The sequence below is a fragment of the Osmerus eperlanus genome, chromosome 16, assembly GCF_963692335.1.
Source record: "Osmerus eperlanus chromosome 16, fOsmEpe2.1, whole genome shotgun sequence".
In the NCBI taxonomy this organism is placed as follows: Eukaryota; Metazoa; Chordata; class Actinopteri; order Osmeriformes; family Osmeridae; genus Osmerus; species Osmerus eperlanus.
Window position 1 is genome coordinate 10,482,131 of NC_085033.1, and position 23,394 is coordinate 10,505,524.

Sequence of the window (23,394 nt, forward strand, 5' to 3'; positions counted from 1 at the left end):
GCTAATTAATTAAATTAAATTAATAAATGTGCATTAATTGAAAACGTGTATAGAAAGAGTTTAGCATTGAAGGGCACTTAAAATTAAAGTTAATTCACACCTATATAAAAATATATTTTGACAATTAAGCTACATTAAATAATGCAATGTAACGTTTTGCAAAAGGGTAATGACATAATTAGGCTATTTGACAATAATGTTATGGGCCAGCGTCATCCTACAAAAGTAGCGTACTACATATCCCATAAACCCAGGTGGCAAACCCGGAAATTAAAGTTTTTGCGACGACGAATGTTGAAAACTTAAGTGAGTAGGCATCATCTTTTCTATTGTTCGTTGTGACCAAACAAGTTTGCCTCACCCGTTGCTGTTTTTAGTGCAGAAAAACGATTGTTTGCAGTTTCAGAGAGTTTAGAATCAGCTTGCAGTTGCAGGCTCGCCATGGGCAAGACAACACAGTTAGCCACTAGTGCTAGCTATGCTAGCTAGCTAATACAACATTTTTACAACACAGCAACGGAAACGCTAGCTCTAAGTTTGTGCGAGCCCTACAGTCATTATTTATCGGGTGCTAGTTATATAGTTAGCCAAATATTTTGTGTGCCAGGTAGCACTACTAGTTAAGTATTACGTATGCTTACCAACAAATACACGGATGTTTACATTCTTACATGTCAATTGTTTTTGTCGTAGATTGTTGTTAGCCTAGCTACGCTGAATTGAATTACAACATAAACACGATAGTTTACTAAACTAGGAGACTTGACATGACACATGACCGATACACCATTATCATCTCTTAAAATAACATTGGTTTCCTCTTCACAGTCAAACAAGGCTTAAGATGACAAGCGAAACCCACTTAAATAGTTGAAGCATTGAAGTATCATGAACATGATATCCTCAGACGACAGCCCTTCCTGTACCATCCTGGGAAGATTACGCCGCACCAGTCGTCGGTGCAATGCACTCTCTTCACAACATCTCGCTTTGGAAGCAAACGTTCAGTCAAAAAGCCCCATCCCATCAAAAACACTTATTTCCCCTGAGAAACAAAGGTCTGTCACAGAGGTTACTACCAATGGACATAATCTCCGAAAGAGGATATTACCTGACAACAGACTTCAAACTTGCCATGCATGTGGGGACAAGTCAAATACAAGTTGTCATTCAAAGCCACAGAAAGAACTGAATTCACATGTGTCAAAGCAAAAAAATATTTTACCCCAACCCAAGTCTAATCCACATTGCCCTTCTAAGGTCTTGAAAGAGCCTGTGACGGGACCGACTAAAAAAGGGAATGGAAGAAAAAGGAAAAAGTTGACTTTCTCAGATTTGTCCCAGTGTTCAAATGACTTAGCCACTGGGACACTAACAGATACCTTGGCAAAAGAGCATGAAAGCAAAACCCGCAAGAGATGCATTAAGACTGAAAAAGTATCAAAAGGAACCAAAAAACAACTACCAACAAGCAATTTGGTAGGGACTCAAAGAAAGCGGCAGAATACGTCAAGAAAATCATTTGTCAAAAATGATTCTGAAAGATCCTCACACCTTCACCAATTTACCAGAATTACAGATATGCCTAGTCTGCGAGGTGAAAGCAATTTTTCCTTACCAAGCACACCAAGGAGATGCAGAAAGCAACCATGCCAGTTTCCAAGGCCCTGTCTCAGCTCCACTCCAGACCGTAGCATGTCTACAATCAACCCACTCCCTGTCCCCCTGTCATCTGTAGAATTTTGTAGGACATTTCAAGATTCCCTACCTATTAGTGAATGGAAGGAGTCGGATACAGCCCCTTTAGAAAAGGTCTTGTATACTAATCTATTGTTCATAATCACATTTTGTGTGAACCACATATGACAACTATATAGTTTGATGTACTGTAGATTCTGAGTGACTGCTGTTCATAACCTGCACTTTTTCCAGGCATCAGAGTTGCCTGTAATCCCCCCACGCAGGGGCAGAGGTCGGCCTAGGAAGAATCGGATTGCTGTGAAACCGCAGGGAAATGAGAAATGGACAAAGGCACAGCCCTGCTTCTCTGTTGAGTGCCCTCCAGCAAAACGCAGGTGCAGAAAGGGACCGAAGACGAGGGGAGATGATGAAAACGCCACCAACTCTCAGTCTTACCAGCGCTGTAGACCCAGGCTTGAGCCCCTGTCTGAGGCAAAGTCACCGGACCAAGGTACTGGAATATATACATGTTGCAGCCAGTGAGGTGCAAACAAGATTTCATATCTATGGGGTTGTGCCAAATACTGTTGTATTTGTTTATCCAGTCAGGTTAAATCCAGATGAAACTACCCTGTCCTCAGACCTGTCCATTGAACTGAGTCTACAAGAAGATCATCTGACCTCACTTTCTCTCCTGGAAGAACACGAAGAGGAGGAGGATGAAGAGGAACTACCCAGTTTTTTGATACAGATTGACAAACGTGAGGAGTACGTTTGGAATGGTTTCTGCTCATGTTAACTTGATTTGATACAAAATAGAGACAATCTTTGTTCTGTCTTTCAGAGCCCCCAAGTATAACAGAGGGAATATGTGTTTGGTGCAAATTTAGGAACTACCCTTTCTGGCCAGCAATGGTGAGTGTAACTTCTACACATTTATGTTGTTTGAAAGGTTTTTAAAATGGAAAGTTTTAAAGAATTGTATTTCTTAGGTGAAACGTGTAAACAGAAAGCTAAAAAAGGCAAGCATTGTTTTTATTGATGATCAACTGCTTGACAAAAAGAGGATACGCAAAGGGTAGGACCTTTCAGTTGTAATTGAATTATTACTGTACTCCATTCTCTTTTGCTGTTGTTAAGCCTCACTTTGACATTGACAATCAACCCTAACCGTTTGGATTCATAGTTTTTCTGTGGCGCTAAAGACCTTGAAGCCTTTTGATTGTGAAGAGGCTGATCAACTTATGGTAAATGTGATATCTCAATCCTTTCCTATTCTTTTTAAAAACTTATTTTTCCTTTCCACTTAAAAAAAATCTTATTGACAAATAGTTATCTTCCATGTCTTGACAGGAAAAAGCCAAAGAGAAGTATGAGGGTGCCATCACATGGTGCCGGGAGCTGATTACCGACTATAGAATCCGTATCGGTAAAAAGTTTATAGCAAGCACCATCAAAGTTTCTTTCAGAAAAAATATGACAGTATTGGGATGTGGTCTGTAATGTGAGCTCCTGTCTTTTCAGGATGTGGCTCATTCACTGGCTCCTTTATTGAATACTTTGCTGATGACATAAGTAAGTTGTCCTGTCTCAACGTTTTTCTCATATAAAAAGTTTTGTTCTTCGCAACCCTTTTACAGGGGATACCCAACACCATTAAGAGCATAAAAGAAAATATGTTTCTGTTGCACAAACAGCAAGTTGGACACCCATGTAAAAGACATAGGCCTACCAGACATGCCAAATCTCAGTGAAGCCCAAACCAAAATAGGATCTCCAATGACACCACCATGCTGTCCCCCACCTCTCCCCACAGGCTGCCCAGTAAGGAAGATGTACCCTCAGGGCACCTCTGCTCTCACCTTCCCCAGTAAACTCATCATGGAGGAGGACTACGTGGTCCTGGATGACCATGAGGACGAGAGCTCCAGCGAGCAGCAGGAGGAACAGGGTGCCAAGAAGCTCCTGCCTGACCGCTCAAAGGCGGCACGCAACCGTGCCAACGACAAGCTGGTGCACTTCATCATCAAGCAGCGCCGGGTGGAGAAGCGTCTGCTGGTGGGTACAGCAGGGTGGGGAGGCGATCCCAGGGTTCCGTCTGTTTGGTTGCATGGAAACCCTGTCGTGTTGTTTTGAATGCGTCTGGCCGTCGTTCTTGATCCTCCTGCATAACAGTACCAGCATTTTGCACCAAGGGTTCCGATGTTATTCTTAGGGGTCAGGATGCTATAATTTGATCTCCCAAGAGCGTCTGCACGCCCTCTTTCTGTTTCCACACTGTCATTTTCTGAATGCCTGCCTGTCTCCCCCCCCCCCCCCCCCCCCTCCTCCAGGCAGTGATCAGCGGACAGCAGCAGTCCAAGTGGCTGCGCTCCTTCCTGCGGGCCAGCCGGACAGTAGTGGACACCTACCTGGAGGACGAGGAGCAGCTGGACCAGGTGTACCTGTACCTGAAGGGGGTCTACGACCAGGCCCCCTGCATCGCCCGCTGCCTGGCCGACGCTGATCGCATCCGCTTTGTTCTCGACGTCCTGCTCCCTGAGGTCTAACTTCTAAGTTTGTGCTACCTTTTAGAGAATGTTGTCAGATAGCCATTTGGTGTGAAGTCCACCCCAGTGTTCAATTACTGTGGCCTCCATAATGTTTTGGGACAAAACTTTTTTTTTCTTGACCTTCTTCTGTACTCTTACAGTTTTAGATTTGTAATCAAACAATAGGGTTAAAAGGCACATTCTCAGGTTGTGTAAAAGTTCGTTTTCATAAATCTTTATTACAACATGTAGAAATTGACACAATTTATACATAGTCCCCCCCGTTCAGGATTCACGGGTGTTTGCGATTCCTCAGGTGTGTTTAATTGCTATGTTGGTGCAGGTTTAATAAAGCTATCAGCACCTAGTCTTCATTCTAGGCTTTTGATAACCTGCTGCTGCCATTCGTCCTGAGGAACAGAATTGTGCCAATGAAAGTCAAGGAAGCCAATATCAGAATATGAGAAGAGAACAAGGGTGACTGTATTTATTTCAAAGTGACTGTTAGGCCAGGTAAGACCCTCAGTTGATGGTAGAAGTACTTGCAATTAAAAATCATAATGAATAAATACACCTGTCTGACACACCAGGAACATACTTCAAAAATACAGAGGCCAAACTGCAAGATGCAAACCACCGATTAGCCAGAGAAACAATTTCGCCAGGCGACAGTTTTCCAACTGTGACACATCTAAAACTGGAGTACACAAGAAAATTACATGTTTTTGTCCCAAGCAATTTTGAGGGCACTGTACGTAGTTAAAATGGTTGATTCCGGTTGTGGTACATTTTCCAAATTGGATTTGTGTGAGAGTGTAGTTCACATTAGATGAAATATATGTTGTTGTCAACCTTGCTATTCCTTTGTACCAGGCCATCATCTATGCCATAGCTGGTGTGGACAAGGTTTCACTGGAGAGAGCAGAGGACAAGTATCTCAAAGGGCCATGTCTTAGTAAAAGGTAAGAGGGGTGATTATGAACAATACTGCAATAGAAAAACCAATCAGATGTTATCATGGGTAATGGGTGAATTTTGTTTTGTTTTTTTCTCCAACAGAGAGAGGGAGGAATTTGACTTGATGATAGAACAGCAAATGAAACCATTGCGAAAGGGCCCTGCGTAATGAAGGTCACATGCTGTTTTTTGAACCATTAAGCACCACACAGAACAATACTGGGTCAATAAATTTGTTGGAAAATAGACTTTGGATGAATAAATGACTTAAACTATGGAGAATGATTTGTGTCAATATTAATAATTTAAAATGTGAAAAGTCAAAATAATTTAGTGTAACACATTAGCATTCTTGTGTTTTAACAATATTTCTAAAAAGATTGTGCCAAATATAGAGAATTGTTAACTGTTTAGCAAAAAGTGGGATTGCAAAATTATTGAAAAGCAGGAAATGTTTTCATTTGTGCAGAATTGGTGCAAGATAAGGTTCACAATTTTTTGATTTTGGTAATTGTGTCTCAAATTCTGGTTTTAGTGTGTTAGCTTTTGAGAAAAACTGCAATATGTCCCCCACAATGGCATGAGAACATTGATAATATATATATATATATCATATCATTATACTATTTATATTATATGACACAACACACAACCACTTCCATTGTTGATGCCTCAACTTTCAAAACAGCAACAGCAGGCAAAAGCAATAAAAAAATAAATATTAGACCAATCAAATGTTTATTATAAATAATTTGATACGTAACTATATAATAATATACAAATAATTATGGATTCAAATCATTACATGCGTTTTCACCTTTTAAATAGTTAATATTGGCAATAGCCTATTGGCACAAATCTAGGGAATCTCAAAAGGGAAAGTCAAAGATTCACGAAAGTCAAAGATTCTCAGAGTAAAAATATTGCCCCCAAAACGTTTTCCTTCCCTTTTTTGTTGTAACTACTTTTCTTTTACTTTTCCTATTTTACGCATGAGGTAAGAAAAGACAATAAATAATACAAGATTAATATAAATAATTTATTGACTTAAAAAAACAAACAATTTCCTTATGATAACCTTTTACTGACTTGTCACTTTTGGGATTACTTATGTTTTTATTGTTTTATCAGCCTCCATTTTAAACTGCCACTGTGTATTTTATACGTGGTTGTCACAGTGCAGCCATGTTAGCCATGCTTTATTTTTATATAAAAGGAAAATACATTCTGAAATGAATACGTCTAATGTTTATCATGTTTCCATTTAGCTGTTTGTGTGATATGCTCTAAACATGTACAGTTCTCCTGGTGTAAAAGTATTATGTTCAACTTCAATCAAAGATCAATCATAATCATAATCATCAGTCAACCTAATAAAGCTCCCAAAATTTCATCCCTACCTTGTCCAGTCTACATTTTGCATAAACTACTCACTAACTCTAACTTAAACAAAATAGCCTATTTGAATTCGGTGACAACCACTGAGCGCAACCAGGGACAACATAACTTAAACGAACAGAACAGGCAGAGGGCAGAAACCTAATGGTGAGCATTTTATGTGTAACTCACTATTACTACTATTCCATAGCTATACTGCTTGAATCCACACATGTATAACACACTTCACCAAACTGCCAGCAGATGGTACTCAAGCATTAATGAGTTTAACATGAACTTACTTGCACCTTCACACATGGAACAGGAGAGAGAACCTTTACAGAATGCTCCAACTCAGTTCAATTCTCTTGAAACAATCAGAACCCCTCAACAGTGTTCTCGATGGCACTGTACCATCATCCCACTCACCCAGGGCTTAGTTTGCCATCATCAGATCTGCCTAGCCGCCCCAGGGCCGCTGGCGGGCTGGCTGGTCACGCTCTCAGCCCCATGCAGCCACCAGAGGTGAGTGGGTGGCAGCAGCCTGGGGAAGGGAAGAGGGGGAAGCTCTTTAATCCTGCGCCCCAGTTTTCTGCTCTTAATTCCCTTCAAAATATGCACTTCCTACTTTTCTTCACAGTTGAGCATGCATTTCCTCTGTGGTATCTGTGTCTGTTTTGAGGGACGGGACATTGCTTTCATCTCCTTTCGCTTATTCGGATTTACTTTCAACAGTTATTGTATCAGATTGTACATCGTTAGCGGTGCAGACATTTACTCTCACATTTGTAGCACATTTATAGCTCTTGAAAGTCTGTCTATAATTAGACATCTGACCAGGAGAGAGCGCTGTTCACCACAAAATGTCACCATCATGAAACTGTACATTAAAATAAGTACAGACTATTTCTTAACCATTTACTAACCCCTTTGATCCATTTTGGCGGGTAATATTCAGCATACAAAATGTATTAACTTCATCCGATATAGTGTTTTTGTACTCAATATGAAAGTAACTAAATGCCTTCAAAATAAACGTGAGATGTGTTTATTTGAGTAAAATAGACAAACTTTTATATTCATATTTAGGTCCTTTGCCAGTCCCTTTCGTCCCAAATGACATAAAATGTGTGCATTTGTCATTTTTGGTACCTTTCAGTACAACACTTTAAGATGAAATAACATACGCCTTCACAGTGTTCAAACATCTCTTTAACGAAACCCTAGAGCCCATGTCGTCATCAATCCAATCATGTTCATCCATCGGATTACAACTGGTGTTGTTCAGAATGTTCCAGCATGATGTGTCTCATCATAGCCTGTACACGTGTGTGTTTGTGTTACATGACTGTTGTAACAGCCCTTCCACACTGGCAATTCTCATCGTTACGGCTTAGCATGTCCCACCAGAAGTAAGATGGGGAACATCTGTCCCTCCTCTAGCAGCAGATTATCTCTTTCTCATATCAGTGTGAGCAGCCTGTCACATCTATGAGATGGCATACAGTTCATACCATGGATGTTAAGATAAATTCAGTTTCACCATTGTGCCATGATTGATGGCTATTATTGTACAAACCTTCTGCTAGTCCTAAGCATTGGGTTGGTCACAGATGTCTACTGTATGCATGCTCGGGGAGGTGTTCTATTCTAAGATTTCAAGATGTCATCTCTGCGAAACGCAAACAACACGCGTGTGTGTGTGTATGTGGTGTATGTCTTGACGCACTAGGCGACATTTTGGGAGACTTAGACTGAAGCCTGTGTTGTCATACTAACTGTGGGCAAACAAAGCAGGCTGTCCACTCATTTGACCATGCAGTCCCCTACCCCCTCCTCTTCCTGGTGCCACTCTGTGCATGGCTGAGCTCTTTTCATCAGTATTTGATTGGATGCTTTGTTGGTCATTCAGTTCCTTGGTTTGCCTTTTCACTGCCGAGCTTACCGACCAACCAGGCGGGTGGGCAATGGGGCAGACTCGCAGGCTGGCTCAAGAAGAAATACATTGAGGCAGTAAGGCAGGTAGGTCGTGAGGCAGATAGACAGGCATGCAATAAGACTGGCAGGAAATGAGACAGACAGACAATCTGAATGTATGGCAGGCCTGTACACAGACCGAAACAGACGGATAAGTGGGTCAAAATAGTGTTTGATTAGGGTGACTAAAAGCATTCCTGATGCCATGCCTAGCACACCACGTAGAAACGCTATGCACTTTGCAACCATTCCAGTCAGCCAACTCAGTGGCACCCGTAGCATTTTCAAGACATCACATTGAGCTCACTATCTGCAGGTCTCTTCGTATCTGAAAGCTGTAGGAGGTCAATAAACACGTACTGATATGGATGTGCATAAACATCTGGAGTGTATGACTCGAGTGTCACCGCAACACAAACAGTTTTGCTCGCTAATGTACACATGGGGGATCCAGAAATGCATTCTTTATCTTACTTTCAGTCAGAGAGGGTTTCACCCTCGGAATGGGGGACATGCTTGTGGAACAGGACAACCCTGACCTTTTCGAGTTCTGTTGACCTTTGACTTCTTGGTGTGATAGTACCCATGCTCGCTGGGGCAGACAAGAGGTCTCTCTCCAAGGAATGTGTCTGGCAATAGAAACCGTGTAAGTGCACGTGTACATCTGTGTGTGTGTGTTCCTGTGTGTGTTCCTGTGTGTGTGTGTTTTGGGGATCCAATGTCTTTTTTGACAAGGAATGTTCTGCAGTCTTATGACTGAACCACTGAACCTTTTACAAACCTTTGTTCTCCCTTAATCTCTCTCAATTTTTTCCCACTATGTCTCCTTCATACACTTTCATCAAAAGTTCAAACACTTTCTGTCGAATAAGTGACTTATCCTCATCTTTATCCATTGCGAGTCCATTCTATCTCTTCCCCTCTCTCAATTTCTCTTTCCCTTTCTTTCTTTCTTTCTTTCTTTCTTTCTTCCGCCTTCTCTTTCTCCTTCATGTCCCTAATTTCCGTACACAGTTGATGTGTGGATTACAGTGTGCTAGCGGTAACTGCTATTGGATAGCAGATGGTGGCGCTTTGTGTGGTTGGAAGCTTTTCCCTAATAAAGAGAACAGAAAAAGGGATTATGGCTGATACTCTGGATGTTATTATTTTCGCAGTGGGGGTTTTCTCTCTGTGTTCAGTTGTCAGCCCGAGGATATACTGTACACCAACTGCTGTAGCTTCTTATCATGGTTCATTATAGGGCGCTGGCATTCAGTAGGCCTATCCCTTTTCATGGAATTGCTCAAATGGTGGAATAAACATTCGACCTTCGCTGAGGGTCAACGTTGAGCAGCTACGAACAGCGAGGAAAATCGGAGGACGATTTTGACAGATGAGGATGAGTGCACATCTCCACAAAACACGACAGCACAGCAGTGTGTGATTCTGGATTTTCTCCCGTTTTCGGGCAAGAAATTGAAGCGCACATGAAAATCTGTGTTTCCTATAACCGTTGGGTAACTGGAGTACAGTAGCACCAATATTTCATAGAGTGTGTGTATGTTTCGGCATATGTAAGAGTATCTATGTGGGTCTGTTCCTATGTTCGCGTAGGAAAGAGTAAATAAGTAAGCCCACTCTCTGCATCGTCAGTCCATGTGGTGGTGATCTTTGGGGGATTGTTAAGTCATGCAGCATGGAAGACTGCAGAGGTTGTGAGCTTTCAAACTGCTGCTTAGAACCTGTTCACATGAGGGGAGGTTACTGGCCCGGGTGAAGATGATCCTTCGCTCTTAAGTGTTCAAGGCCTGGAGCAGCTACGCACACACAGTGGGATAAATTAACTTTTCCACCATATCTGTTGCAGGATATAACTCATTCATAATCACTAGTGATTCTTCAGTGAACAGGTTGGTGTGGTTGTGTAGATAAGACTGCTCTCTGCCAGATTCTTGTTCCTACAGTACCAGCTCAAGTTATGAAGTGTCAACATAACCTCACAACTTGTTTGTTTAAAAGTGTGGAACTCCGTATCTCTGTTATCCCTGGAGATCATGGGAGATGTGTGATCCATCCAGGCTATGAATCACACAGAGAGTAAATGTCAGTCAGAAATGCTGCACCAAAAAAAGGGTTGCTTCTCTCAAGATGTCCTTGTTCACTCTGCCCTTCAGCAGTCCTCATGGGTCCAACTGTAGCTTAACCTTCTAAAGCCTGTCTAAAACAGGGGGGCTTTCCCCCCCCCCTCTCTTCTCTCTCTCTCTCTCTCTCTCTCTCTCTCTCTCTCTCTCTCTCTCTCTTCCCTCTTTCTCTCTCTTTTGCTCTCATCCACTCTCTTTTTTTGTAGTCTCTTATGCTTTTTGTTCCCTATCTCTCTCCTCCCTGCTGCTTCACCAGCTGTTTTCACCTTGTGTGTCATCGTCCTGATCACATGATTGATTATTTGAAGATGGAGACTAAGTGGAGCAAGGAGCCTGGTGCCCATTTACACCCCCCCCCCTCCCCGCCCCCACCCCCTCGTGACCGCGAATGGCACAGGTTGATGACATCACTCAGACAGGGTTGGTGTGCATGATGAATGACACTGTGTAAACGCACTGCAGGTGATAGTGTCTAATATGCAAAGGGCTCGCAGTGTAATAATATGGAGATTATTATGTATTCAGGTCAAAAATCAAAGGGACTGTAGAGATTACTGTGTGTGTGAGTATCCCTTGCTATGTTTTGTGACAATACGGGATCAACCCCCCAACCCTGGTAGAACCAGAGAGTTGAGCCACACAGAAGCCCCTCACCAAAGAACAGACTATTTAAGCAGTTGATTTGTGACAGGGAGAAGCAGGAAGCTAAGCTGCCCCAGAGTCTCACCAACATAATCTGCTAGACTATCCGACATGTCAGCCTCATGTTGGCATCATCCACACTGTGTCTTCACTGCATCCCCTCTTCCCTGTTCCAGCACGTTCTCTCCCATACAGAATCTGTCTGCGTTGCTGCGGCGATGCTGTCTTACCCCATGTTGCTCCCATCTGAGCTCCCCTACTGAGCTCCCATCTTTGTAGTCACTCAGTCTCCACTCCCTAATCCCACAGAATGGAAAACGACCTCCATACAGATTCTGGGATGTACAATAAGAAAAGGCCATGCATCAATGTGAAGGGTACATTCTACGGGTGATATGAAGTGCGGGAATCACACGTGTATTTCGTAAACTTGATGGACATCCTTCCAATTTTCGAAGTTGGTCTGTGGCGTCATTCTTTACTCTCTGTAAATCACATATTTTACTCAACATTTTTCTCTTTGTTTCACTGTGTTCTCCGTCTCCCTGTCTCTCTCTTCTACCTATATATGTCTTCTCTCTAGCTCTCTCACACAATCTCTATGTCTCTTTCTTAGACCTCCATGGTGCTGTGGCTTATTCAAGGTGAGAATACAGAACTGGATCTTATAGATGATCCTAACTTTGATCTCCAGGGCTGCTTAGAGCTGGCCCAGGCTTTGATCTTCCCCTCCTCGGCAGCGACAGGGCTGGTAGAGGAAGACTGCCTTCTAGGGGTATAGGAAGGAGGGATAGACACAGAGATAGAGGGATGGAAACAGTTCTGTGGTGGTTGGGGGTGGGTGGAGAGAGAAAGAGAGAGAGAATAGCTATGTTTGTGGAATTGAATAAACTCTGAAACAAACTTTGACATCCGAGTAACTTTTGAAAGCATTACATGCACATTTTACTTTACACATTTGTTGTGCGAGACGTGCTTAGTTAATCAGTCCATGGAGGAGGGAGAATGGAGCTGAACAGAGGAGGAAAAATGTTTCAATGCTCTCTGGGGTGAAGTAAAACAGACAAAGAAGGGAAACGTTGACATGATGAATGGCTGCTCTGCCCACACTCCTCCATCCCTCCTCTCAGTCTCTCCATCCCTCCACACCCATTTTTCTCAGAATCGCAACTAATACTTGGTCATCGCATTCAATCAATAAAGCAATTGCCTCCTACAATTTGTAATGGGGAAGTATATAATGTTCATAGACCATTTACTGTGTGCAAATGCATACATTACATTTGAAATAGATGTCTGCATGCACTAAAGAAGAGAGAGATAGAGTGGGGTTTTCATCTGGCTCAGAGATGGAGAACTGAACAGTTTCATCTGAATCTCCCCCTGAGTGGGACTCTCACTGCTGGTGTGCGTCAGTGAAATGGAACCCAACCAATTACTCCTACGACTCCCACAGTCCCCCAGGCTGGGTGAGGTGTTCTAGATCAAAGTCCCCCTGGAATTAAGACTTTGGTTCCACTTCGCTCACATTATGGCCTAGCTATAATCTGAACCTCCAACCCACTCTCCCCTCTCTCTGGCCCCAGTCCTCTCCCAAAGCAGCATGGGTTTCTGCTTCCTTTCACCCCTCCCTCTTTCTGCTTCTCCATCTTCTACCACCCCTAAGCTCAGGGGGAGATAAATACATTCTCTTTTAGTCCTTCACATTCATTTTGGGTTTCCATTTTAATGATATCACTTTCATCATCAGGGGACGGTTACTTTGCTTTCTTTTCTCTATTATATTATTCTCTCTTTTGCATCACGACGATCTTAATGATGTCGTTTGTCTTTGGAGAATGCCAGCTGAGATACGCTGTTGTACATTACATACTGTTTCATTAGTAAATATGGGACAGTGAACTTGATGAAAGGTTTTAATTCCTTGAGGGTCACACAGGAAAACCAACCATGTTAAATTAACACCCTGAGAGAGAGATATAAAGAGATAGAGAAGGAGAGAGAGAGAGAGAGAGAGAGAGAGAGAGAGAGCGAGAGAGAGAGAGAGAGAGAGAGAGAGAGAGAGAGAGAGAGAGAGAGAGAGAGAGAGAGAGAGAAAAGAGAGGCATGCTGAGACCATGTGTTGGTTTTACTCACACTGCTTTAACACGACAGACTTTTGTTTGATTGTCATTATGCCACTGTGTTTATGTGGGTCCCTGTTCAAATAAACTGGGGAGATATGAATACATCTGTATCTCCCAGCTAAGTAAGAGTGACTTCTCATGTTCGGTAGGTTGGTACTCTATTGATCCCCAGGGGGAAATTGTTGCGTGGCAGAAGGCAGGTGGAGGAAATAGGAATAGGGAAAAACAACAGCAAAAAAAACAGGTTACCAATGCTAAATATACAAATACAAAAAATATATATATATAACACAAATAAACAAAATACCCAATACCAAAAATACACAGGGTAAAACACAGGATTAAATCACAGTGTAATACACTGTGACAGTGGTGGCTCCCCTTCCCAGATCACAGTCACCAGAGTTTTGAATTTCCTCAACACACACACACACACCTGCATCTCCTTTACCTGATTAGATATTTCAGTCTATCTATACCAGCTTAGCCTGTTTCTTCACTGTGAAGTCTTGTTAGTGATTCTTTACCTGCAATACCGAGCGTTACTTATGATCTAGATTGATGTGTACTGAACCTTTGTTTTTGTCTCGACCATTCTCCTGCTCTTCCCTTTGGATTCTTAGAAACCGAGATAATGACTCCTGCCTGACATCCGTACCTGCTCTGTGCCTAGCCTCTGATGTCCCAGCCAGACCCTGTTCGACCCAAGCCTGTGACCCGACTACCCTTTGGATTTGCCTGCCTTGCTCTGTTTGCCTGTTGACAACCTGTGCCTGCTTGACTACTCTATACTACCATTAAAAGCCTGCACTTGGATCGCTACTACTTCTCCTGAGTCCGATCATTACATACACATATGTGCAAAACTATTTACAAAACAATTTGACACAAGTGACCCGCAGGGAGACACAGGTATGCAGGTAAAACTAATACCAGTGAATAGCATGTGAATATCAGTGAATAGCTTGTGAATATCAGTGAATAGCTTGTGAATACCAGTGAATAGCATGTGAATAGCATGTGAATAGCATGTGAATATCACAAACCAGTGAATAGAATGAAAACTATTCAGATGAGTATCTGTATATGATTAGGGGATTAATGGGGAGTCAGATGGCTGAGCGGTTAGCAAATCGGGATATTGATCAGAAGGTTACCGGTTCGATTCCTGGCTGTGCTTTATGATGTTGTGTCCTTGAGTAAGGCACTTCACCCTACTTGCCTCGGTGGAATGTCCCTGTACTTACTGTAAATCGCTCTGGATAAGAGCGTCTGCTAAATGACTAAATGTAAATTTAATTAATATATACAGAAGCCTTAATGTAGAGAAAGGTGTACCAAGTACTGTAAGATGTACCGGGTACTAAACAACTAAACTAAAAATATTATTAACTCAGTGTCTCGATTCAAAGAAGGCCACCACTTTTGATAGGAAGAAAATTATGAAAGTGTCTACCATCAGACCAACAGGATGTTCTTTGAGGGCAGCAGTTGAGTTTTAACAGGGCTACATCCCCACGGTAGCCTGTCCCCAAACCACCTCTGCTACATAGCTCCTGACTCAATGGATTTAAATGAGTGAAAGGAGAAATGAACCCCCATGCATCATATCGCTCCCCATTGTCAAATGAAGAGTTAGGAAGATAGCTTTCCTTAGTCCTCTTAATGACAGTATTTAGGAAGTGCTTATCAACCAATGGCACAGTTTTCTGTCAAGGACTCTTAAAGTTTTTGACAAATGGGGCCTCGTGTAGAGTGAGAGAGCAGGACCCTCCTGGCCCACACATTAGGAACTCTCAAGACAGACAGGTAGAGAGCCAGCTCTCTTGAGTTTGTTTGGGACAGAGAATAGTGGTTTTCAGCTCAGTGGTTTTGTGAAGGACCAGCACAAATTCTTAAAAGAGTCACAAAGAGAGACTTTAGATCTGGAGAGCTGTTAAAGGTCTGTTCTTCTCTGTTTCTGAGAGAGCATTGCTTCAGAGCGGGAGAGACTGAGTGGGCACTTAACAGTTACAATGGAAGAATTTTTCCAAGTGGGAAACCTTTGTTGAGAAAGATGAAAACTCTGATCTGTGTGCTTCATTTGAAAGCAGTATTAGTCTATAGTTATAGAAGGTTAGTTGTTTTGTTTTTCAGATATCAAATTTTTTAATTTTTAAGAACTCTCTGAAATGTCATACAATTGTGATCAATTCAGGCTATTTGCAACTATAACATTCCAACAGATGTTCTATATCGTTTACCATGTAAAATGCTCAGATCCTCCCATAGACATGAACTCTGTACAAGAAAGCTACCAACAGCTACAAATAGACTGATATTGAACAAGAGGAGAAACATTTTTATAAATAGGTTTAAAAGGGCCCTCTTTGCTCAATCAATATAGCACTTGGAGGTGATGTCCACTTAGTGGACCTAATGGTCACACAAACGTAAAACATCGTCCCACAATAGAAGCACACTGATTCTTCTGTTTTTACTTAGTCAGTGTGTTCCTATTATCAGTCTGTGTGTGTGTGTGTGTGTGTGTGGGAGAGAGTTAAATATAAGGCAGATATAAATGGAGAAAACAGAAAAGAGAAAAAGTGAATTAGACAAAGAAGAGCCAAAGAAAGTAAGCTTTCATCTTTTGATCAGCCATGAGGAACATGGCGACATTTTGCTTGTTCTGTTTCATGACAGAAGGGCACAGTTAGATTCTGCTACGCTAAATAGGATCTGATGTTCCAAACAGGATCATCTTTTCTGCTTACACATCAAGCACCACAACCATTATTTTCTTTATATAGAAATGTATTCCATGTTGACGACTCAATTTGCAATTCAAGCATCAAAGTAATTAACCAAGATGCTGTACTCATGAAAGAAAGAAAGAAAGGGGAAAAAATTATATAGTCATCTCCAGTAATATCTAATGGAAGATGCTAGCAAAAAATATGAAGAAAAGTAATGAATTACAAGAAAACATTGCCTTGGTGTCTAAACAGTGACAGTCAGTTGTAGACAGTATAGCCACACCAAGACAAGGCTTCTCCACAGCATGTTTTTCTGTCGTCTGAATGGCCACACATCAACGAATTCTCTTGGTAAAGAGATAGAGATGGGGGCCGAGGGTGTGGTGAGTGCAGGGAGAGAGAATGTGCGCAGTAAGAAAGGAGGGAGAGAGAGTGGGAGGACGGAAGTAAGGGAGAGAGAGAGGGAGACAGGGAGAGGGATGTTCACACATCCAATGTGTCCTGTTTGGAGAAGCTCTGGAGTGTTCAAACAGAAAATTGGGTTTGCTCACTGATCCCGAATGAGTTCAAAAGTTGAAAAGCGGACGAAAATGGGACTAGGACAGATACTCCACAAACCATGCTCATGTTGACTAGTGTTGCAACTTGTTGTGCACTCCAATATACAGTGATAACACATACAACCACATGATTACTCTTCTCTCTCTCTCTCTCCTCTCACTCTCTCTCTCTCTCTCTCTCTCTCTCTCCTCTCTCACTCTCCTCTCTCTCTCTCTCTCTCTCTCTCTCTCTCTCTCTCGCTCTCTCACTCTCTTCTCTCTCTCTATCTCTCTCTCTCTCTCTCTCTCTCTCTTCTCTCTCTCTCTCTCTCTCTCTCTCTCTCTCTCTATCTCTCTCTCTCACACACACATGCACACATACACAGTGAACCTGATACAGACAAAAACACTCCTTTTCCTGGATTGCAATTGCATACACTGTCACTACATGTGCCATAGAGTAACGCTGTGACAGTCTTCTTATGCACTTTTTACTAGGTGGACCAGCCTTACCATGTGCCAGACAGAACCTGGCAGACAAGGGATTGAAGCCTAAAGCTGTGTGTGTACCCCCACACCCTCTGGGCTGCCTTTGTGAATGTGTGTCGGCTTGCCCCTGTGTGTGTGTGTGTGTGTGTGCTTCAGGTCTGCTCTGACTCATACATGAGACTTTATCATTTCGTTCCAAATGGACTTTGGACACAGTCTGCCCTAATCCAGCTTTCCTGATGATTGACTGCATGTCAGCTACTTCTGACAGTCTGAATGTTGAGGAGATACGAGTCAGCAAGGTCCTGGCTCTTGCAGATCTTAACCGGCAAACTCTGCTTTCTGAAACATGGCCAATTCATAACGTGAAAAACGGTTGAAATTCAAATATTTTTTAACACACCAAATGGTCTAAGAATAAACATTTTGAGGATCATACACTGACAAAACTCTAAAGTGGGATTAAGGCCGAATCCAATTCTCTGTTTTACCGTAATATAACTCTATGGTTTTACCCCTACCCCCTACCCCTACCACTTAGTTTTGCATGTTCACGTGAGAGTAAGGGCTATCCCAATACTCTTTTTGATCGAGGGGTAGGGCTAAGGGGTAGGGGTATGTACCCCTTAAAACCAAGTGTTTTCAGGACCTTACTTGAAACCAAGGGGTATGTGAATATTGCGCAAACGGCAACAATGGCTGCCAGGTCATCGAGAGAGTCCCATAAATGTAATATTTTTGGTTTAAATAATTGATTAAAAAATTACGACAGTCTTGTTTTGTGCTCTACACAGTCCTGTACATATATTTTCAACCATGTTCGTAATTGAAAGGTTTGAAAAAATTTGCTAGTTTGCTATGCTAACGTTACATTGCTGATTTGCACAACAGTCCCGCATTTCTCTGACTAGCATTGAATGGACTCCATGCATGTCTACAGTTGTAACTAAACTCCATTAGCAGCGAATTTCGTTTGATATCAGTGTATATTATACTTGCTTTAGAGACATCGAAATACGTAACCAAGTGGTGTTGTCACAGGTGTCACAGGTTCAATTGACAAAAGGCGGGCCACCTACACTAATTGGAAGGCTTGATTGGTCGTGTAAGAGGGAAATTGGTGGGGTGGTGGAACACACATTTCCATAAATTACGGGGATTTTCCAACACCAAGCAACTAACTTACTCCATTAAAACACCATTCTATTCCTCTCTTCCTATAATTCTACATGGAGGTTAATATGTTTACTGCAGTTGGAACTTTGCCATTGTCTAAAAACAGAAAAGACGAGAAGAGCAGATTATGGATAATGAACAGATGAAAGATCTCAAGAGAAATATGGAACAAGTAGAGAAAATGATGGCTAAAGCTAAAGTAAACAGGGACAAAAGAATGCCATCACAGAGAAGGTGAAGGTGGACATGAAGCAGAATATGAGAGAAGTGGAGGTCTTAAAGGCGCAGGCAGATGCTGTTCAGAAGGTCATGCTGGAAAAGGAAGAGATGAAAAACTTGTTTGACCAATGTCAAAGAAAACAAGCCAGGGTGGCTGAGGAGCTAGAAGGTAAAGAGAGCTTCTCTCAACACCAGGGAGAGAGTGCTGGAAGAGAAGGAGAAGGATGAGAGGAGGGAAGTGGTTAGCCAGAGACGAAGCTAGAAATAATTGGTTGGAGCTACTAAAGAGAGATGAAACCAAAGTTGAATGGAAACAAGAAATAGCCAATCCTAATTCTGAGATTGCAAATAAGGAAAAACAAGAGTTCAAGGCCTGTGACCGAGTAGTGACTGATGAATAACATCAACAACTTAACTGTGACTGCTATCAGACAGGAGAGGAAGAGAAGTTAAAGATGAGGACAAAATGGAGCAAGAAAACATGACGAGAGGAAACTGGGATCTTGAAGTGAAGATGACCAAACTCAGGAGGAGAATATACAAGATGGAGGAGAGGAGACCAAAGTGAAGACAAGGGCAGAATAGTCAACTTCCAAAGTATCCTGGTTGAGAAGGCAAACTGCCAGGTTACTGTCCAAAGAGATGTAGACCAGCAGAACCAAGTATTAATGGACAAGGAGTGGAATGAGATAAAAATGTTGGATGAGTTGAAAGAAGTAAAGAAGGAGAAGGAAAGAAGGGACAACAGAAGCTACTGACACTGAAAGTGGTGATGGGTAGAATCCACAAAAAACAATAGTCTGAATGTACTGGAACAAATACAACCATCCAGACAGAGCAAAATAGGACAGTGAAGAGTCCTCAACGGGTGTTCAGAGTCAACGAGGAACTTGCCAGTGTCCAAAACAAAAAAGAGTGTAAGGATGACGTCAAGGGTTGCCTTCAAAACATGATTCTGAAGTGTGCTGGGAATGTGAAGTGTTGTTCTCAATCCATTCCCTAACAAGTAGAGTGTTTATGTGTACTAAGTTCAGTACAATACTTTTCTTATATGTGGACTCACTGGTGTCTGAGCCTCCTCAGAAAATGATGTACCTTGTGTTTTTATTATATGTTTGTCTGTCTTTTAATTTATTGACCTAGTAAGTGTCCAAAATAAAGCTTATGATGATGATAATGTACATTACACTATACTGTAGTCTCATGAAAATCAAGCGGAGATGGTTCATGCAGGAGACGCGAGACCTAGCGCGTCACTAGCAACTCGTCATATCACGCGTCAGGGCACACCTTCCTAATAGGGCGGGGTACATAGCAGGGATCCCGGCACGTGCATTGCTAGTGCGACACAGACGCTCTCAGTCTTCCTGCGGCCTCTGCCTCCCCGGCCTCCACCCTTTGTCTGTGTTCTTCACCGTCCCCCCACCACGCATTTATGTCAAATGTACCTTTACCCCACACATACACCTGAAAGGACAATGCATCAATCACAGGCCTATTTTTATCCTTAACATTAAGTCACACCCCTCTTTTGCAGCTACTATGGAAACACAATGCATGAAAGCTAAACCAATCAAATGTAGCCAAATTCCAAGTCTCTGTGGAAAGTGAGCTCCAAAATATCTCTTTGTCTTTCTCTCTCTCATACCAGCCCAGTCTGCCTTTCAAATAAAATCGAGAAATTTACGAGAAATATGTCTTTGGTCTTGAAATATGTTTCTTTTAGGTTTGGAATTCTCGCCATGATCACATGACTAATTGAAATCAAACGGCTTTATGAGGAAATAATGATTCACCAGTTCCAGACATTGTTGGTGTAGTCACACGTGGTCTCTCCCTCTTCATGAGTGCTTGGCTCTCCTACACTCTGTCAAAGGAGCAGCACTCAAACATGCAGCTCTGTTGTCAATGGACGCAAAATCAATTTGTTATTCTGCTGTACCATCCATCCATTCTCCAGTCTCTTCCACTCCCCGATATACACCTGATGCATGCATGATGGATTTAACCAAAGTAAATGCATCTAGATCCACAGTCATGCATCCTATTGCCAAGGATTTAATGCTATAGAAAATAAAATGTATTCAGATTACTTCATGTTTTTAGATTACAAAGCATGAGCAGAGAGAGAGAGAGAGAGGGGAAAGAACGAATGAGAAAGATGTATACATTCTTCTCTGTGCTTCTTAATGAGGGAATTTATGCATGTGTGTATGTCTATTTTAGTGTGTATGTTCGTCAAGCATTTATCCCCATGCGACACAGTCCCATTAAAGATTAACAGTGGGACTAGTGGTGAGCAAGCCCTAATGAAGGACACTCTTGGGATGAGCATGGACATTTACATTTAGTCATTTAGCAGACGCTCTTATCCAGAGCGACTTACAGTAAGTACAGGGACATTCCCCCCGAGGCAAGTGAAGTGCCTTGCCCAAGGACACAACGTCATTTGGCACAGCCGGGAATCGAACAGGTAACCTTCAGATTACGAGCCCGACTCCCTAACCGCTCAGCCACCTGACTCCCTACTGGACAAGTCACATCTCTCCACTAATTCCTCAGCTGGAACAGCTTGTGTACAAGGTTCATGTGCATTTAGCAAGCTCATTGTGTTGCGTATATTTAGCTGAAAGTCTTTCATTCTCGGCAGATGGGTCCAAAGATCGTCCATAGCTAGGAGGAAAAGGCTTTAAAACATTCCATATAGTGTATCAAAATGGGGGTGACATAGTTCCGTTATATTGCAAATTTTTTGATTAATCCTTTTCTACTCTGGGTTATTCAATGTTGTATCATCGTTTAATTGTTATTTTTGTTTTATTATATGTTGTTATTATTATATGTTGTTATTATCATATGTTTTTTTCTCATCTCTGAAAGCGTATGTGATGTGGATGTTCAAATTTTACCCGGATGTATTTTTCGATTATTCATCACAGATTTACTGTATATAATTGTCAACATTCTGAATACAAAACAATCCTATCCTTGTATTACACTTACAACTGCAGCTGCTGCATCTGGATGCAGTGATGGAGGGAGAGAAAAAGGCGGGTCATCAACAGAAGAGAAACGATACCAAATTACACAATGGCAAAGGTCTAAAATGATTCAATTAACACAGGCATTGGCTGAAATAGCACCATCTGGCTCAGGTTATGATCATCCACAATCAGTTGCTAAATGAATCATCTGGTTCTGAATGTAAATGAGTCAGAGTCAGCCTCTAATGAATCAGCTCTCTCTAAATGTAAATGAATCAGATTTGGCAGATTAATGGTTCACCTTTAAAATCAAATTATGGATTACTCTAATTAGTTAAACGAGCACTCGTCTAAATTGGCTGCTGCTTAAAGAGCATTTTCCTTTTTCTCTAAAGCATGAACCATGGACCACACTTCTGTTGTGGTTTACTGTAAAAGTTTATTATGATAAAATTAAACATTTAAACACCATAGTAAGACTTCTGACTGCCCACATCAAATTGTACACCTCCAAAATACATCAAAAAACTGTAAATCTTTTGTTTTCAAGAATATCAATTAATCATCATCATCATTGTTGTTGTGTGTCCTATAAATATTTGGTACAAAAAAAGAACAACAATATAAAAAAGCAGTTTACATGAACATCGTCTAAGCTCCTGAATCACTGCCACAATATGCAGCTCTGACTGGTTCACAGTTTCATTCACCACCAGAACATCTTACAGACAAACACCTTGATAGCCAACCAATTGCTGCACCAAACTGACAACACAGTCTAACATACCAATGCTTTTAATGTGGCAAAGCAATAATTTATGCTAATTTTGGCTTCAATTGAAATAATTCTCTTTGATATTGAACCTTTTAAAAGGCAGTACCACTCCAACCATCATATTTCTGATAGATCAATACAGCATACAAATATTTGTCATTAATTATGGCATGACTAATTCTGCTTTCTTTCAAGGAACCAAAAGGTTTATCGCCACTTAAAATGCAAGTAAACGGTCCTGCAGTAACGTGTACACTTAGTACTCACTTCTTCAAGGTCTTCAAGGTCTAGGCAGGAAGGTTGATAATTTCAGTTGGGAGCTAAATTAAATATGAAGCTTTTAGTTTTAAACTGTGCTGTTTGGGCGGTTTACAAACCTCTTGCAGATTATAATATCCCGATGGTCAGATTATGGACTTTTCTGAGAAGTACAGCAAAAGATGTTCTTCCTCGTGCCCATGTGTGGTAGCATGACGGTCTCGCCAGGCGTGCTCCTGGGAAGGGTTTTAAAGCCCGGGGAGGACCTTTACATGTGTCCCTCTTCCCATTACGTGGCCAAACACAATCAAATAACTAAAACTTGTGAACTTAAGCCTTTACAAGATGTGCCAACTAGGAAAAGAGACCGGTTCAGGTACCAAAACCAAAATAGAACAAAATAAAAACGATATGCAAATCAACGGGAATATGACCATGAATAAAATAAAACTAACTTTTCACTAACGTCCAGGAACTGGTTAATAGTGGTTCCTTTTCCATGATGCTTTCCAAGAAACAGTTACTATTTCTCCTTCTGTCCTATGAAAACAAACGTTTCAACCGTCTGAGCTGTCTGCCACAGTACATGCTTTAGCTGCCCAGCAAAAATCAGAGCCTTACCGGTAAAAACAATGAATTTGTTTTGTTTTGAACTTGCTTGTTGGAACAGTGTAAACACAACAACACAAATTAATTATGTCTCTGTTCATAAAAATAGTTACAGTTCTTTACCTTGGTGACAGCAGTTGAAATACAGAACAAAAATGTGCAATGTGTGAGCTAATTAAATAAGGTAGCATATACAG

The 23,394-nt window shown here is 41.6% G+C and overlaps 1 protein-coding gene across 3 annotated transcripts; it reads left to right on the plus strand.

Moving 5' to 3' along the window:
• The first annotated feature begins 287 nt into the window (after nucleotides 1–287).
• LOC134036556 (PWWP domain-containing DNA repair factor 3A-like) lies at nucleotides 288–6,561 on the plus strand. Of its 3 annotated transcripts, none has more exons than XM_062481552.1 (13): nucleotides 288–306; nucleotides 829–1,812; nucleotides 1,933–2,191; nucleotides 2,286–2,441; nucleotides 2,525–2,595; nucleotides 2,673–2,758; nucleotides 2,867–2,927; nucleotides 3,034–3,109; nucleotides 3,205–3,255; nucleotides 3,497–3,738; nucleotides 4,014–4,223; nucleotides 5,085–5,173; nucleotides 5,271–6,561. In XM_062481552.1, exons 2-13 carry the CDS (start codon nucleotides 889–891, stop codon nucleotides 5,335–5,337), a joined length of 2,292 nt encoding a protein of 763 aa, XP_062337536.1. In that variant the 5' UTR covers nucleotides 288–306; nucleotides 829–888; the 3' UTR covers nucleotides 5,338–6,561. The 3 variants fall into 3 exon arrangements, with proteins under 3 accessions (XP_062337536.1, XP_062337537.1, XP_062337538.1); XM_062481553.1 differs by having other exon boundaries at nucleotides 2,322–2,441; XM_062481554.1 differs by lacking the exons at nucleotides 5,085–5,173; nucleotides 5,271–6,561 and having other exon boundaries at nucleotides 4,018–4,154.
• Nucleotides 6,562–23,394: the final 16,833 nt, after the last annotated feature.

Coding starts and splice junctions, on each gene's coding strand:
- LOC134036556 (XM_062481552.1), top strand. CDS start 889: ATGAACATGATATCCTCAGACGACAGCCCTTCCTGTACCATCCTGGGA. Junction 1,813..1,932: donor ATACAGCCCCTTTAGAAAAG/GTCTTGTATACT, acceptor CACTTTTTCCAG/GCATCAGAGTTGCCTGTAAT. Junction 2,192..2,285: donor GGCAAAGTCACCGGACCAAG/GTACTGGAATAT, acceptor TTGTTTATCCAG/TCAGGTTAAATCCAGATGAA.